Genomic DNA, 17,352 nt, shown 5'->3' on the forward strand with positions numbered 1-17,352 from the left:
CATCTTCATTTGTATTTTCACTATCTTTATTGACATCATCTTCTTCTTTTTTTTTTGCTAGAATTTTTTCTTTAATAAGTCCATAAATACAACATTACTCTCATTTTGATACATTTTCAAGTGTTCACAAGCACTCTTTTGCTTCAAAAATTCTATATCACAATTCTTGATGATCTTTTTGATTTCTAAATTGATTAGCTTATATATCTTAGTACCTTCACAATATCTAATAAATACATATTTTATATCTTTTACTTTAAGTCTAAACCTCAAACAATCAAATACCATTACATAAGTAATGCATTCAAAAATCCACATGTATAAAACATAAGGTTTTTTTTCTACTCAAAGCTTCTTATAGATTCATTGATGTGAGTACACTTGTAAGGTACTTATTCATTATATACACTGTTATAACCATGGCTTCTGTCAAATATGCACGTCAAAGATTTTGTACATGAAGCATATTCCTTATCATTTCTACAATGGTATAATTGCTCTTTCAACAACTTCATTTTGTTGTGGAGTGTAAAAAGTAGAGATTTATCTTGTACTGTCTTGATTCTTTAAAAATTCATCAAATTTTTTTTATATATATATTCACCTTTATTATCTATACATAATACTTTAATCTTATACTCTTATTGCTTCTCTATAAGTGCCTTAAATTCCTTAAATCTTAAAAAAATATTCACTCTTGACTTTAAGGATATAAATCCATACCTTTCTTAAAAAATCATTAACAAATGTGACAAAGTACCTTGTTCTTTCAATTCATGGCAACTTCATTGGTTCAAAAATATCAAAATATATAATTTCTAATAATTTTCTAGCTCATGTTTCAACTCCACTTAGAAACAAAGCCCTTTATTGCTTGCCTTGGATACAACCTTCACAAGCAAGTGTCATGGCATTGTAATTGAATTGATTAAGATCTAAACTGCTTATTATAAATTAGAGCTTTTTCATGCTTTTGGCATTCAAATGACTAAGTCATTGATGCCAAATTTTGAACTTATCTTAAACTTATAGGAACTTTGTAAATATTTCCACTTTAATTTTATTTACCTTCTTAAAATTAATAAAGTAGAGGTTTCCATTTCTAAGACTTTTTAGCAATATATTATCCATTCAATGACTTCACAAAATATCCATTCATGTCAAATTGAATCTTACAACCATGTGATATAAGTTTGTTCACGAAAAGGAGGTTTTTTTTTTTTTTTTGTATATGTAGGATTTTCTTTAATTTGATCCTCTTAATTTGATCCTTCACATTAATCTTCTCCATAATAGAGTCAATTTCAATAGCTTGCATCATATCATTATCTTCCAACCAAATATTTGTTGCTAGAATTATTATATAAGTGACAAATGAATATTTGTATGGTGTCATGTGCTTAGTAGCAGCCGAATTTATGATCTACTTGGATATGGCAGCCATAGAGGCTCCTTCACTTGCCATAAAAGCATAATTATCTCCACCAAAATAATCACAAGTATTATTTTCATTCTCCCTATTTTTTTTCTTAGACTTGTAGCAATTCCTTACAAAGTAACATAGTTTTTACAAATATATCAATTCTTCATATTTTTATTTTGATTATCAAATTATTAAATGGCATAATTTCCTATCTAGAAATATATTAGGTATCTAGGTGTAAAAAGTTTAGCTTTAACTTATTGGCCAAGGTCCAATAAGTTATTTATTTCTATTATAGAAGATAAATAAATGCTGCAATAAAGAAAGGTGTTTTAATGATAAAAATCTTTTATATTTAAGAAGGTTTGTATACAATGCTTTCTAAAGCATCTACAAATGTTCTAATATCCTTTGATGTATCAAATCATAACTAATTATTTGCTGGTAAGTTTGATTTTCTATAAACTCAAAGAAAATCTATAATCTTCTTAAAAAATCCATTTGTATATCATAATTTTGTCATAGCTTCATATCTCTATATTTAACATATATGTAAAGTCTTGGCTCTTAAAAATCTCTTTACTTTTCATAAAATATCCAAATTATAACAAAATCCTTTCAAAATATTTTTCTCCCCCAAAGGATTTTTTTTTCTAAACTTTAGAAATTCATATCTCTTGATCCAATCATTCGATTTTTTTAAAAAATTTTGGATAATGTAGACTTTATTCTTAAGCTTTATTAAAAAAAAATGAACCATAAATCTACTATAGATCGTTTGGCATCTTAGAAATCTTAACATGTACTCTAAACCTTAATTTACAAGCATCCAAGTACTATTTTCTCCATATCTCAAAAAAACAAAATTAAAATGCTACAAAATTTATGTATAAAATTTAGTAATATGATAATAAAGATTTTAAGAAATATTTAGGTAAAATCTTGTTGAATTGCTCAAGTTACAGCTCAAAACACAACGACTAGTAAATCAGGTCACTTATTGCCTTTAGATTAGAAGTATTGACTTTAACTTCCTATATATCCTTCATCTTTGCTTAAAATTCATCAAAAAATATATAAAAAGTATAGCTGAAAAAGTTTTCTTTCCAACTCTAATTGCTGATCCTTCATTGCTTTTTGTATGCGTACATTATGTCCAGAAGAATGACAATAGGTACAAAATCAACACCTTAACTTTGAGCGCCTATATCTCTTTAATAAAAATTCCAAATCATTCAAAAAAATTACCAAAACTATAAAAAAAATCTAAAATTCATAATCTTAGCTTTTCAAGTTTGAATTTCCTTGAAAGAATAACCCTATTCGCTAATAAGGCCTTAGATAGCCTCCTTGAAGTCCATTGGGTATGAATTTTGGCCAATAAGAATGGAGATTTTCATCATCCATTTCCATTCATCTATATGATTGGCCTAACTATTCTTTTTTACACAAATTTCTTTCTCTGATACTTTTTTTAATAAGTTTTACATAGTATATATCCTAAATATCAAATAAAAGAAACAAAACAAGATTTTAAGAATCACCAATGTCTAATAAAGGTAGCTCTAAATATATAAAAATTATTATCAATATAAAATCAATCTCAATAATAGCCTTTTTAAACTAATTACTTCAAAGTAGTAATCTAATCACATTTTATAATCAATTAAAATTTAATAATACAACTCTCACTACATTGTATAGTAATTATTTATTAAATGTATATGTGCATTATTTTTACATGGTAGCTAATTTACAACATGATAATATTTGTGAAAATAGCTATCTTTGCTTTGTCTTAAAAATAAAATTAAATCATTATAGTTAAGCTCTTTTTACTTTTTGATCACTTCATACACAAGTCTTGATGTGACATAATTTATAATAAGCTCTTTCATGTTGATAGATTCCAATGCCACAATGAAGTAGTTACACGACTTTGGAAGGCTCATTAGTAATATCAACACAATTTTTCTATTACCAATTGGCATATCAAAAATTACTAGTTGATTTGCAAGTGCTTTTATTTTGTTGACGTGATCCATGAGGTCATCTTCTTCTTCCATCTTTATTTTTAAGAACTTCCTCCTTGTCCATAAAGTATTAGGAAGGTTTTTATTCTCATAGATATTGCAAAAAAAACTTCCATGCTTCTGTTGATCCATTGAAAGCAATAATATATGAAAAGTTGGCATCATTAAGATTTATTGCAATCATCTTAGAAGTCTTTTGTTCACAATGTTTATACTCTTTCTTCACCTTGACATTAGCATTGTCACTTGGAAGCTCTTCACTTTCATTAATAATGTTCCAAAGATCTAATAAAATTAGCAAAAGCTCTATTTTTTTTTTTTCAATGGTAGAAATTATCACCTCTAAATTTTTCAATCACTCTCAAGCTCTCACCTTCACTTGAAACCATATCTAAGGAAGAGGTGTATCAAAGAAAAGATAAAGCTCTTAAAATCAATAAGATGATGTTGCTTTAGAAATCCAAAATACTCTTTTTGTGAGCAAATAAGTGCTTTCATTCTTTAATCACCTTCAACTTCATTCAAAAGACTTCTCACAAGTCTTATACTCTATTTAAACCTCTTATACAAGTTTTTCCATTCTTTAATCACCTCTAATATCAAATAACACTTTTAATCTCACAAACACCTCTTATCACTAAAAGATGCTTTTTAAGAACTTAAGTACATGAATGCATAATATTAGAGCATCAATGATATAACTCAACAAAGGAACATAATACTGGTATTTATAATATTATTCTAAGGTATTTAACAACCTCCAAAAATATGAGTGTACTTAGCAACAACTAAGAGCAAAACTTCATCAACAACTAGATGCAAAAGTGGGATTAATTGATACCAAATTTTAATAACAACAACCATAAGATCTATTCCTCACAAGAAGAAAGACTTCAAAGAACTTCAAAGAACTTCAAATCTCATAATTAAAAGTATGTGGGCCCATAACCTATTGAATAAAAAAGAACTTTGAACTTACAATACATAACATCAATAAGATTGCAGATAAAAAAAAATATGGAGTAAGATATCTCTTACTTCCAACAACCAATACTTGTCGGTAATTCTCACATTCCTTTGACATCTTTTTTACTATAAGAATACGTCTTTAATATATCCCTTATTCTCCTAAGATCCTATTTGATCTCATTGATCCAAGCATATTCATTAAGATCCTAGTATATCTTAGCATATTTAAACATATCTTAATATATCTTAGAATATCCTAGAATAACTTTTATGACCTTTTGATCTAAAGACACTTTGATCATAAACAACTTACCTAAAGTAATATCCTCTACTTTTACTTAGTTATTTTAGTAAAGTATGTGTTTTTGCAGTATTAATGGGGTCATTGCCAAGTGGCCATAACTTCAAGCTACAATGTGTAGTGGAGCTCCATGTGGATTCATAGCATCCCATATCAACAACCAAACTGGCTGCCTTCACACTTCATTTTTAGAATTATTTAATGAATTTCTCCAGCTTTTGTTATCTTTCAAAGGTGCTGGATATATGAAACTAAGTACTCTTAATAACAAATACAAGAACTTGTAGAGCTTCCCACACCACCATAATATATTGGTCTCAAGTCAAATATTTGGACTTTAAAGTTTGTATTGTAAAGAATTAATAATTGGCCTTAACAAAGGAGCTAGTATAAAAATAGCTCCTCTGAGAATATAATACATAAAAAAATTACATCTATCTACTACATGAACATGAAGATAGATATAATTATTTTTACTTCGTTTCAATCCAATCACTTTCTCTGTTTATTTCCATGATCGTGCTGATTATTTGGCTTCTCAGAGTGTGGCAATCCAGAATAAAAATGCAAGCACATCTACAAAACCAATTACACAAAAATAAAACAAAAATAATTCTCAGAAAGTGGTAGAGAAGACAATCCAAACAGTTTGCAGAAACCATTGGACACTCCCACCACATCCCCATTCTACTTGCTATCAACACTCTGGTACAGGTACACCAACGTCCAAAATGAAACTCACCAAATATATGGAAGAATAAACTTGACGAGCAATCTCTGCACGTTTGTATTGTGAAACTGGCTCATACTGTGTAATATGCAAAACAACAGCATCTGGGAGATAGGGTTTCTGTTGGTGTTCTAGTAGTTGAAACTGTGTGTCTAACGTGACAAGTAAAAATGTACGTAATTAAAAAAGGATGTGTCAAGGTTGCACCGAGGGGAGCCAATTTTACAAGGTGGCGCCCACCAGAGAAGCTGCTTCAAAGATTCTCCACTTGATGCCGTGACTACGTGTTTTGCTGTTCTGCTGAGGATTCACGACCAAATGTGGCTCGGCTTTTGTGACAGCTCCTGATTCAGCCCTTTCAAGGGCTTTGCATACAGCCTCCACGACCTCCCTACCACGTGCACTGTTGTGTTGAAATTTCTCCACACACTTCTGCTCAATCTTCTCTGCCATAGACTTCAAGGCTGGCATGGACGTCTGGCACGTTATGCTCGTCTCTTGCCGCAACAAGGTCCAGTCTTCATTTTCGGGGTGAGGATTGTAAGAACATTTCTCCTCCACATCAACAAAATCTTTTAAGGTCACATTACGAGTTACTATTTCTAAAGATCGCTTGTCTGCAGGACAGAAATCGATAACATTATCAGTACTTACAACTGCCAAAAATGCTACATTAGGAAGAAAATGTAAAGGAAAAATAAATAAATGAATGTGCAAATTCACTGCATGCTACTATATCCCTAAATTCATGAGGACTTGTAAATTAATCCTCAATGATTAAATGACACTTGAGACAGTCCCTAGTTCACCATCGGCACCTAAATTGGTCCACCCTGATTACCTTCACACACTAAATGCTGTTCAAATGGTTTAGTGTATAAGCATAGGCAACAACGGTTTACCATTATCGATGATGGACTCCTCTAGACAGAGGCACACGTTTGTTCCCATGAGACGCTGGAGCCACCAGGGACCAGGAGCATTTATGGTGATTGATCGAGTAGTGAAAATTTGTCCAATTTTCGGGTCGACGGTTCTGTTCACAATACGGACGTCCGCAACGTGTGAAAGTAACGACCTGTGTTCCAAATCTGCGAACTTTCTAAAGTTAGCTATCGAAACACGCTCCCAAGGATGCCGATACGTATGCTCTTGCTTATACCCCCTGACCATATTGCCGTAAACCACAGTCCTGAACACAGCGGAGGCAAATTGAATGAAGAGTACTGTGAGGATGCCAGTCCGGTGAATTGAAGTAAATAAGAGGACTATGTGAAGGTGGGAAACTTCAAATCATGCTGCATGCATTGAAAATTCAGAGAAAGTTAGCCAAACTTGTTGTAGGACTGAGAAACTCACAAGATAAAACAATTGGTCGTTACACTATTGCGGCACTCAAGTTGATCAAATAGATTTTCTTCAACCTGCAAATCTAAAACCCGAGTAACAGACGCAAAAATGGTCCCTGCATACGCAGACGCACGCTGATGAATATTATGAGGATCGGGGAGTAAGTTGACAAGGAAAATGAAGTTTTGAGCTAGATTCAGCTGTGTCGTCATAAACCATCTTAGGTAATCAAATTAAAAATGAACTGCAACACAAAACCTAATCATTGCAGTAGAAATATTATGACACTGAACTACACTGTAGTATCTCTCAACAAAATCTTACGATACTCATGGATCATTCAGAAGATGAAGAAAATAGTCTTGTAAATTCCATGGTAATAATGAGCGAAAAAATACTGACGATTTTATTTCTCACAAAGCCGAAAGGCAAAAAGCCAAAAAAACGAAAGAAAGAAAACGTGAACTACACTACCTGCGTATCTATACACCTACATTTCACGATTCTAAAACCGAAGTAACCCCAATATTAAGAAGACCGATCGGGGGACAAAGATACTCTTGAGATACAATCACCGTGAGTCTCCATCACTTTCCACACGAACCCTAAAACGAAATTCGCTCAATGACAAAAACCCACGTAATGCCACGACCCACGACAGAAATGCTTTAGAATTACTTCTCTAAAACTATCATACCTAGGAGATCCACAAAAGGGTTCTAAAATAAACCTAGCTACTCACACCATCTCTTCATTTCCACTCCCAACGCCTCATCGGCAGCTCTGTGAAGTGAGATAAAAGAAAACAAAGACCACCAATTGCGACAACCGTCCTGAACTAAAAAGATATATCATATAACATAAAAAATTAAAAAAGAGGCAAGGAATAAACACCGACCTGTAAACGAAATGTGGAGAAAAGCTCCAGCAGCATCCTCTGCTCCAAAACACCGATTGATCAATCGAAACACTCCGAATCTCAGCAATAGCTTCTCTCTCCGCAATCAAGAAACACGAAGATAGACGTGGGAACTCAAAAGTGGGAGACAACAATTAGTTGGTGCGGTGGGAAGGCTGGTGGCCGCCTCAGAGCGGGTCAGCGCGACGCGAGCACATCCCTCACAAGACCACACTACGGGGCAGAGCGAAGGAACAGGGGGACCAAACAGCAGAGCCGCCAACGGGACCCGGACTTCATGGAGATGGAACCGAATCCAACGGAGCCGAAGCTCAGAATTCCGTACCAGAGCGAGGAGGGTCGTGAAATCGAGGCCCAAATTCTCTCTCACCTCCCAAACACTAAACTCTGACCATGCAAATCTATCGCCCCTAGTCCCTCTCTCCCTCCCTCGCACAGATCCAGCCAATTCATACCCTACCCGCCTGCCTGACGGAGATCGATCGGGAAAGGACTCACGATCGGTTCTCGCATCTGACAACTGCTGGGGGGGTTGGGGGGGGCAACTCAACAATCCCAACTCCTTCCTGCTTAGGTCGGTCATTCACCACGGACATTCGGCGGCCTCCCATTTCCTCGCAACGCCCGCTCATTCGTCGCTTGCCATAGACATTTCCGCTTCGCCGTCAGTCTGTCTATCGCGACAAGCGGCTCTTGGTTTAGGGTTTGCTTGCGTTCTTCACGCTTCTGGAAAAGGAAAAAAAAATAAAAAAGTTACTTCATTTCTTGGTTGAGGGTTTGCTTGCGTTCCTCACGCTTTTGGAAAAGGAAAAAAAAGAAAAAGTTACTTCATTTCATTCACTTTAACGGCATTTCCAATGGCTCAAGCTTCAAGCACACCGCAAGTTGCAAAATGCACACCCTTTATGTCTATTTAAGGCTTCTGATTGACTCATCCAGATCTCTTTTTCCTTGCCCGAAGTGGGTCTCAACCTCCCTCCTTCTCTTCCTTGTCCTGCCTCTCTTCATTGTCTTGGCATGAGTCTTGTCTCTTCCTTCTCTCTCTTGCCTCTGTGCAAGTCCTCGCCTCCTCCCCTTCTTATTTGTCCATGTGGGGGTGTAGGTTTTGATCCCCTCATCCCTCTCTTCCTTGACAATGAGGTGGACCATCACTTGCATCAAGGCAAGAGAGAGGAGGGGACCAGGACCCACATTGGGATGCAACATATCTCCCCAAATGTACTATTGGTTCATCCATTATGGAATGTGTGACGACAGCAAACACACCCACTTCCTAATTGCACAATTGCAAAGAGTATTGCACCCTAATTCCTACAAGCAATGACATGGAGTAACACCTCTAAGTAAAATTGATTAGTCTTGTATGTTATGAAACTAGGTGCAATGGTTCCTTGAATAAAACAACAACAAAAGAACATCTACAGATACACATGCACCACTTGGCAAAGGCAAGGTGCTGGTCTATAGATTCAAAATATAGAATCTGTCCCAAGGGATGTGAAGCAGAGACAATGTTAAAGTGGGTGCTCTTGTATGCATAGAGAGACCTACATGCAATGAAAGGTGTCCTTATTTATGATTTCTAAATTTTTTATTTTTTATTTTCAAACAAGTTCTCTAAGTTCAAATCATTACTTTTGGATGGTCATCTTGTGGGTTATTTTTAAAATATTTCTTCATAATACTACACAATAGTCACTTCTATGAAATAAATTCAATGCCTTAATCAACTATCTTTAGATCCTTGTATATGTTATATTCATATCTATAAGATAGCAAAAATTTAAGTATTATTATATTTTACTTTTATATTGGTATAGTAAGCTCTATGTAATTTGGTTGAATTCAGATATATAGTATTCTTATTATCATTAAACTCTGATTTTTTTGATATGTACAAATTCTAAAACTAATTTCTTTCAAATAATTTATATTTAATAAAAAAAATCAAACTCCATTATTTTACTAAGTTGCTATTATAATGCAAAATTATAAATCTAAAGTAGAAATTGGTTTCAAGCACCCATAGGTAGTATTAACACTTGTCTAACTTAAAATATATTTTTTAAGTTTTTGAGACATCGTGTCACAACTTGCATACACCAACTTACATGCTACACATGTCATAAATACATGATAACTCTTAGTTTTACTTTATACAATTTCAGAATATTTTGGAATTTACTTCAATGTATTATAAGGCTTATATTTCAATTGTGGTTGCTTTCAATATCCTTTACTTTAAATAAATATTTAATTTACACATGCACAAGATTAGACAACATCTTATTCTACACGTTTGATATATGCTGAGATTTTATTTATTTACTAAAATATACACAACTTTAATGCTATGGTAAGAATTCTACTAACATCTATTTCTATTAAATAGATATTAAGATCGCCATTATTTCTTATGCCCTAAAATAATTATATAATTCTTTTACATTCTCAGTGTTTTTCAAACAAATTCATGTTGACTATTTATATGGTAGCACCATAATCTTATTTACTAATGTTTTCATTTTCTCTTTGATATGTATATTGTTAATAATACCTTTTAGTTGTAGTTTAAATATTGTCCAATTAATTTATAACATTGGTTTGATTACTTGCTTTCATTTGTTTTATTTGTATTGATTACTAAAAGATTTCACTAAGAAGATACAAAATATTAAATTTAAGTGATTCTTAAGTTTAGCAAAGAAGGTGGAGATACTTCCAAAACCTAAACCAAGAAATGAAGTAACTTTTGCTTCTTCTTTTACAAACAAATTATAAAAAAAAAAAAAAAAAAAAAAAAAAAGTAAAATAAAAAATAATACAATGCTTAAAGATATAATCAATGTCAAAGGATAAATGTTACAATATAAAGTGGACCAAAAGTTGTTTTCAAATGGAAATTTTTTCAGAATGTCAAAAGTCAATATTCAAATTTTAAATCATTGTATCTGACAATTTATCAGTAATCTAATTTATAGTTGCATTGTTGATTGGTTTTCTCAATTCCATATAATCTAAACAATATCTTCAGTTTGTATTTTCAAAAATTATCAAGTATTGATTCATGTATTCTAAAATAATAAAAACACGTGTTTAAAAAACATACATGAAAAAACATAATTAAAAAACAAGTGTAATTCAAACAATGAAGAAACATTTTTTAATACGTATATACAAATATATATTTGCGAAAAAATTTAATAACTTTAATTCAATGTGAGTTCAACTAGATAGCCATAATCTTTGAGTCACATGTAAACGTCATCCAAAACTGAAAACTAGAAACAGATGACCATACAAATTTTTAAAAAAAAACACACATGTGCTATAATTGATACCAATAAATGAATATGTAAACATGTAAACATTAGAATAGATGGATAATTGCATGTCTCCTTACCCATGAGACACCACATCAACTAAAACTGCGTTAGAAAGTGGAATGAGTGAAAACACAATTTTTTTTTTTTTTTTTTTTTTTTTTTCCTCAAATCAAATAAATCTCACAACAGAGTAGGTCTGCTAATTTGCACACTTTCAAACTGTACACATAACTAATCTAACAGTGTGTGTGTGTGTGTGTGTGAAGCCACAAAGCAGCCCTAGTTACAACAAAGTGATGCTCATAAAAGCAACTCAATCAACCAAATACAAAACCTCTATCCCCACTTGAGAGAACTCCAGAATTAGGGTTTCGGGGACAACAACGCTACGCTAAGAATTGGTCTCAATCTGAGATTTTAAAAGGTCGTCTATAGTAATGAAACATGGAGCTAAGTTATTGTGGCACGCGACCAGGTTTTAGGGTTTTAGGGCACGCTTAAACCTGTCTCAGCTCGGACTTGGCTTGGCTCCTACGATGGTTGCTGTTCTATGGAAACGTGTTCTACGATTCTTCGAAGCTCACCACTGTTGTACAGGATTCGCTTATTGCATTTGTTGGCATGATACAATTTCGGCTGTTGAGTAGGAGAAGACAGTGGTGCAGAAGTTGAGAAACGTCAGCAGTAAAGGGCCTGGTATTGCTTTGCTTTGTTTGTATGCGTGTTTTTAGGTCATGTCACAAGGAGTCTCGGCGTTGCATGCTGGCCATTTTGCGGAAGGAAGACGCAGGAGGGTGGCTGGAGGAGGTTTTGGAGAGGCGGGCGAGGGCGTCTTGGGCGAGGGCACGGGTGTTCGGGCTGCCGTGACGACGAGCTTCCATGAGAGCTTTGACGAGGCCTTGGTCGGAACTGTACAATTGTGTGTATTCTTCGACTCGCAGGATACGATCGATCATCCAAACAGCTTTTTCTTGAAGGCGGCCTTGCCGGACGTTATAAAATAGATCAAAGATCGGTTGGACGCCTTCGGCGTGGGCGAGCTGCTCAACGCCTCCCTTAATGTCGACGCCGTCCATGAGGAGGGTGGAGAGTGCGTTTACCGCAGCTTCTTGTACACCGTAGTCGTCTTCCTCTTCGAGGAGTTCAATCAGAGGTGAGATAGCACAGGCAGCGACGAGGCAGAATGTTCCGTTGGGATCGCATACTCCCCCGTGCACATCGCATTTTTCCGGCAGGTCACGGATGGTTTTTGATGGAAACAGGCACAAACCGAAGAAGGCGCCTCGGTTGGAAGGAGCCTGCAGTGGATTTCGAAGTGTGAAGAGATAAGCGCGTTCTGATAGGAGTTGGAGGCCTACAGCTGATCTTTCCTTGGTTAGTGGCGTCCAATGCGTCATCAGCTTCTCCTGAAAGAGGGTGAAAAGATAGAGCTCTCGCATGCTGTTGAGAATGGCCACGTTCGAGTTTCTAGCGAAGTGGAGTAAGATGCCCAGCAATGCTTCCTGCATTGCGCATCCTGCACGCCCTGACAGTCGACCAATGCGCCCTGACTTGCAGTCTTGAAGGGTATTGACAGTCCACTGGAGCATATCAATCTCCAGCACTCGTATCACCTGCATAATAACGCTTCAGAAACGCATAACACTTCTGCCGCTGATAGCTTGCGTGCCCACCAGTGTCCTCGAAGTCACAAACACTAACAATGACGAATGCTCAAAAGATCATAATATTCTTCCCTCCGATTACCTCCACACTACCATTGCAATTTGACCATAAAAGTGTCACCAATTATTGTGAATTTTAAATGCGCTCACCTCGAATTCAGTAAGTGGGATGTTTGCGAGAATCGTTGCAGCCGCAACGCGTTCTTCCAAAACAGCCTTCCCCTGTAGTTGAAGGACCTCCTTTAGAAACTTCAGCTGGAGTGTAGAGCGTAGGGCTGCAGCAATGTCATCTCCGATGCGCACACTGAGGAGGCTGAGCAAACGTAAGGCATTCAAACGAGTGTTTGAGTCGGAATGCAACATGAAGTTCACGAGTGTGATCGTGCCGCCGCAGCTGCATATATTTGCTGCCACAGCATCTGGAACACGGAGAAAATCGTCAGTGGACCGGGTGCAACACGTAGTTCAGAGTGTTTGCCAGCTTAAAAAGATACCGGCGAGTGAGACCCGCTACAAACCTGTAACTTCAGTGGAACAAGCTATGCCATACAATGTTTGCAGGATCTTCTCCTTCCATAGCGAGCTCCCGTTCTGTAGAAGCCCGAAGATTTTATGCAGGACTTTCTCTGAATATAAGAGATGGCCCTCTTTGTCCACTTTCGAGGTCTCCCAGCTGCCGGGTACCACGACCAGATTTGCAAGAGTGCTTATCGCCATTTCCTTCAAGTTTTCCGGCGCCGGTAACGAGAATATTGTGAACACCAGATGGGCAATAACTCCAGCCTTGATTAATACATGTGCAGTGTCTTCTAGTGTGGACAAGTTGTAAAGGACACCCAAAGCGGCTTCCCTGGCATTCGGACTGATTGACAACATTCGCACCAGAGCTTTACCGCCGGTCTCCGCCACAACTTCTTTACTTGTGTTCGTGAGGATCATTTGGCTCAAGTGCTTAGCGAGCTTCACTTGAGTTTCCTCAGAGCCTTGGCATAGGCGGGCGAGAACAGGTTTCAAGCGGCCTGCCTCTGCCATCTGCAAGGCATTGGCGTCCACGTTTTCCAGATTCAGAAGTGTGTGTTCGGCAAGATTACTAATTTCTGCATTGCCGTTGTGAGCCGACGTTACCCCCATCAGACCAACGATGGCACCCTTCTCTGATCCGATCCGTAAACTCATGGAAGGATAGGTTGACAATTCGTAAAGAAGACCGACTGCACACTCCCTCTCTTTTTCCACCCCGCTGTTTAGACTTTGCACGGCAAGCTTCAACGCTCCCATGTCTACTACTGCATCCTGTCGATACGAAAACCAAGTTTGGATGTAATTCCAGCTCAAACAGAGAGAACTTATTAAACAAAACCAATGGGAGTTCTGAGATAAGCTTTTCACCTTATTTTCCTGAGAGTCGACGACCATGCCACGGAGAGCAGCAATGGCTCGGCTTCGGAGATGAGCGCGTGACTTTACATTCCGCTGCCATAGACCTAGCACTGCAGAAAGTAGTCCTTCGTAGAGCTTGCGCCGATTTTCAACGCTGTCGTCGGCAACGAGAATAATATCCTCAAGCGCCTGCTCAGCTTCTTCACCCTGTTAAAAACAGGTTCATGAGAATTGTTTAATGCGTTTAGTACCTACATCATTATTACTAAATGTGAAGAAACGTGTATTCAGATACTTGAATGGAGGGAAAACCTACCGATGCGGTTGGGCCTAAGCGAGAGGTTGCTAGGCGAATTCGAATAGCAACATTGCGCTGTTCCCATTCCTGAATGGTATGGCGAAGCACCAGGCTAGGTCGAAGTTCGGTGGATGTCAGTACTTGTCCAGAGACAGGGCATGTGGACGGTCGTCCTTGCTGACGACAAAAGTTAAACCAATTCTCTATAGCGCTGCGCTCATAAGTTCGCTCCGATTGCAGGAACACCGGATCCTTCATCACCTACACATGCGTCATCGGGAGATTTTACAACTGCATTTTCAGTCACTAAAACAACAAATAATAATGATTTTGAATCCAAATCAGACAATTGCAATAACCGGAGGTTCTACGTTCTACGAAATACTTCGAAAAAGCTGAGAAGGAGCAAACCGGAAAAGATCGTGCATCGGAGGTGCACGAGACTTGTATATCTCACCTTTTTGGATAAGGGACACAGGAAAGTGTCAAATGGTGCAATGGTGTCATCTTCTCCAGCCTCCACAATTGTGTGCCAATGCGGTACAGCCGGCTCCAGAGTCCACGACTGGAACATACTCTCAATTGTTTCAAGCAATTTTATCTGTCCCCGGTCCCGGCAATCAGCAAGCTCCCTTCGCAGTAGCTGGAGTTGCTCAAACAAGGCACCTCTATTTCTGTCAAGTTCGAGCCCCAATTCACGACCAATGTCGAGAAGGATCGCATTCTGAACTCCTGAATCTGCATCCTCGTGCCGTGCTGATTGCGAGGCTTCTCTTTCCAGCGCTAGGCATATGCGCTCCTCACTTGCAGAAACCTGATCCATGAACGCAGCACAAAATCACCTCCTGGATTGACCAAAGAAACAAGGCGCTTCGTCGAATGTATCTAGAGGAAGGAGACTGTACCATGAATAGCGCTTGTTGCATTTCGCGAGCGAGATCATCCGCCTTCTTTCCCACATCCCACATTCGGGAATCCCGCCTTGGAGAAGATTGCACTGACGGAAGGCGAGCCAGGCATCGCCCAATACCATGCGTGGTTTTCTGAATTTCTCTCACCACTTCCTGACAATTTGTAAGCAAGTAGAGTCGGCTCTTACTTTTGCATATCTGCAGAGGACTCTGAAAATTCACCAACTCTCCCTTGATGCCATTCAATACAGTTTGCACGCGGAGAGGCAATTCAGGCGCGTTTCCAGTATTCAACTGATCAAGAATAGGACGAAGCTGTTCAAGGTACGAAATAAAACGCCAAAAGCTCTCTTTCTCCACAGGCGCCTCGCGAGCTTCTTGTATCACTTTCTTGAGCTCGACTATAACTTCTGTTACTAGGTTCTGGTTGGTATCTGACGCCATCGCTGGTCACTGCCACCAAATTTCAGTGCTTCACATTTCGTTGATTCAAGCCCCGACTGGAACAACTTCTTGCAATTTCCTGTGACTATCGAGCATCTGCTTCCGAAACCATCGTCTCTCATACAACGAGAAGTTGCCTACATACAATGGAGGAATTTGACAAAATGAGCCGAGGGACATGTGCTCACCTGTACTAAATCAATAATGTGCACAACTGTGCTGGGAACATGGGTCTTTGTGTCCACATTCTCCATATCCTGTCGCTTCCGCAGCTATCCGGATAGACAGAACTTTGCATGAATGCTGCACCCATGACTTCTCCGGCGAACATCTTATCATTGCATTCACGGTTGAATACTTGGCCTTGTGCAGTCGTAACAAAGGTGAGGAAAGCAAGGTGCAATAGCCTTGGGAACAGGCTCTCTCCGTGCCATCCCAATATACAAAGGGGGTAGAAAAGAAGAGCACAAGTGACGAAGATGAACCACAATCAAAGAAAAAGTGCACAGTGGGAGATTTTCACGGAAGGACTGCGCTCCGACTTACACCGGAGCTCAGCAGGGCGACAGAAATTAGGTTTATGATTTGGGCAAGAAGAACGAGCGAAACACAACAAATGCTAATAGTCTTGTATAATCTCATGTCCAGCCAAGAGCAATGCCATATTCGAAGTCAGAGACACCAGATGATAATGAAACAAGAATTCCGCAATTTGAGATCTCGAGTGGGTTGGACCACACACAAGGGGCAAAAGGCAGAAATTGAAGACGCAGGGTGAAGCAGCAAATCTCGGAGGGAGCACGCGAGTATTCAGTGGAACGAAGCAGAGCGGCGCTGACACCGGCCATCCTCTGCTGTTGGACCCACACAAGGAGCCGCTGCCAGTGTGCAACCTCCTTTTCGACGTTGTAAATACTAAAATATTATCTCAAATACCTGCCATGTTTACAGTGCCCCATACCTCACCGTAGCTGACGATTCTCCTTTTCTTTTCTGTACAATGCTCACAGAGAATCGTCCTCATTGCTTGCCGGAACAAATGTCTCCAGGATTGCAACAGTGTTTTTCTCTTAGAGGGGTTTGTAGAGATCAACTGGCCAGAGCTCATTGTCATTAGTCCACAAGTATTCTTACTTGTGTGGGAAATTCTTCACGCAAGGATTGCTGTAGGTAGATTGTGACTGATTGTTAATATAGTCAATGGAGGTAAAATACCGAGGGTGGCACGTTAGCTGAAGGTGTGGAAGGCGTGGAGAGCACTGATTTTAAACTTTTTACAAGAGATCCCGTACATCATTATTTCCTTCAAACGATTATTTAACTCCTTTTTTTGATACTGACATATGGATGGTGTAGGACTGGATTTGCAGTAATCACCGAGAGTACAGCTACATAGAATTAGGAATATCATGAGGTTTCAGAAAACACACCGCGTCGGTTACCAGAAGCTCAAAGGTTGCCTCGAGAATCACGGGAAACTACAGATGTGCACCGATAGTGAAGAGTATGTCTCGATTGATGTTCAACAATCCAATTGGAAACCAGCGAATAATCAATATTTCGCTGGCAATCTCATCCTTTACCTAGAAAGGAGTAACCGACAC

The 17,352-nt window shown here is 37.9% G+C and overlaps 2 protein-coding genes and 1 long non-coding RNA gene across 6 annotated transcripts; 1 reads left to right on the forward strand and 2 right to left on the reverse strand.

The window, feature by feature from the left end:
- Positions 1-5,325: 5,325 nt before the first annotated feature.
- On the reverse strand, positions 5,326-8,397 carry LOC112281131 (uncharacterized). Of its 3 annotated transcripts, XM_090254883.1 has the most exons (4): positions 7,705-8,394; positions 6,816-6,921; positions 6,359-6,648; positions 5,326-6,073 (listed from the first exon to the last, which is right to left on the reverse strand). In XM_090254883.1, exons 3-4 carry the CDS (start codon positions 6,627-6,629, stop codon positions 5,679-5,681), a joined length of 666 nt encoding a protein of 221 aa, XP_090111009.1. In that variant the 5' UTR covers positions 6,630-6,648; positions 6,816-6,921; positions 7,705-8,394; the 3' UTR covers positions 5,326-5,678. The 3 variants fall into 3 exon arrangements, with proteins under 3 accessions (XP_090111009.1, XP_024373114.1, XP_090111010.1); XM_024517346.3 differs by lacking the exon at positions 6,816-6,921 and having other exon boundaries at positions 7,705-8,397; XM_090254884.1 differs by lacking the exon at positions 6,816-6,921 and having other exon boundaries at positions 6,359-6,754; positions 7,705-8,397.
- A 2,832-nt stretch (positions 8,398-11,229) lies between these two features.
- LOC112281112 (U-box domain-containing protein 43) lies at positions 11,230-16,079 on the reverse strand. 2 transcript variants are annotated; one of them, XM_024517305.3, is made up of 8 exons: positions 15,937-16,079; positions 15,299-15,757; positions 14,851-15,207; positions 14,412-14,654; positions 14,105-14,302; positions 13,234-14,008; positions 12,866-13,134; positions 11,230-12,664 (listed from the first exon to the last, which is right to left on the reverse strand). In XM_024517305.3, the coding sequence occupies exons 2-8, from the start codon at positions 15,746-15,748 to the stop codon at positions 11,789-11,791; spliced, it is 3,168 nt and encodes a 1,055-aa protein (XP_024373073.1). In that variant the 5' UTR covers positions 15,749-15,757; positions 15,937-16,079; the 3' UTR covers positions 11,230-11,788. The 2 variants fall into 2 exon arrangements, with proteins under 2 accessions (XP_024373073.1, XP_024373081.1); XM_024517313.3 differs by having other exon boundaries at positions 15,299-15,750; positions 15,937-16,075.
- LOC149989966 (uncharacterized) lies at positions 15,489-17,073 on the forward strand. The gene is made up of 2 exons (XR_016505809.1): positions 15,489-15,628; positions 15,775-17,073. It is a non-coding gene; the product is annotated as an uncharacterized LOC149989966 (long non-coding RNA).
- The last annotated feature ends 279 nt before the right edge of the window (positions 17,074-17,352 follow it).

The sequence above is a fragment of the Physcomitrium patens genome, chromosome 1, assembly GCF_059467195.1.
Source record: "Physcomitrium patens ecotype Gransden chromosome 1, ASM5946719v1, whole genome shotgun sequence".
In the NCBI taxonomy this organism is placed as follows: domain Eukaryota; kingdom Viridiplantae; phylum Streptophyta; class Bryopsida; order Funariales; family Funariaceae; genus Physcomitrium; species Physcomitrium patens.

Coding starts and splice junctions, on each gene's coding strand:
- LOC112281131 (XM_024517346.3), bottom strand. CDS start 6,629: ATGGTCAGGGGGTATAAGCAAGAGCATACGTATCGGCATCCTTGGGAG. Junction 6,074..6,358: donor GGAGTCCATCATCGATAATG/GTAAACCGTTGT, acceptor TCTGTCCTGCAG/ACAAGCGATCTTTAGAAATA.
- LOC112281112 (XM_024517305.3), bottom strand. CDS start 15,748: ATGGCGTCAGATACCAACCAGAACCTAGTAACAGAAGTTATAGTCGAG. Junction 14,655..14,850: donor TGTGTCCCTTATCCAAAAAG/GTGAGATATACA, acceptor ACGCATGTGTAG/GTGATGAAGGATCCGGTGTT. Junction 13,135..13,233: donor TTGTTCCACTGAAGTTACAG/GTTTGTAGCGGG, acceptor TCCGTGTTCCAG/ATGCTGTGGCAGCAAATATA.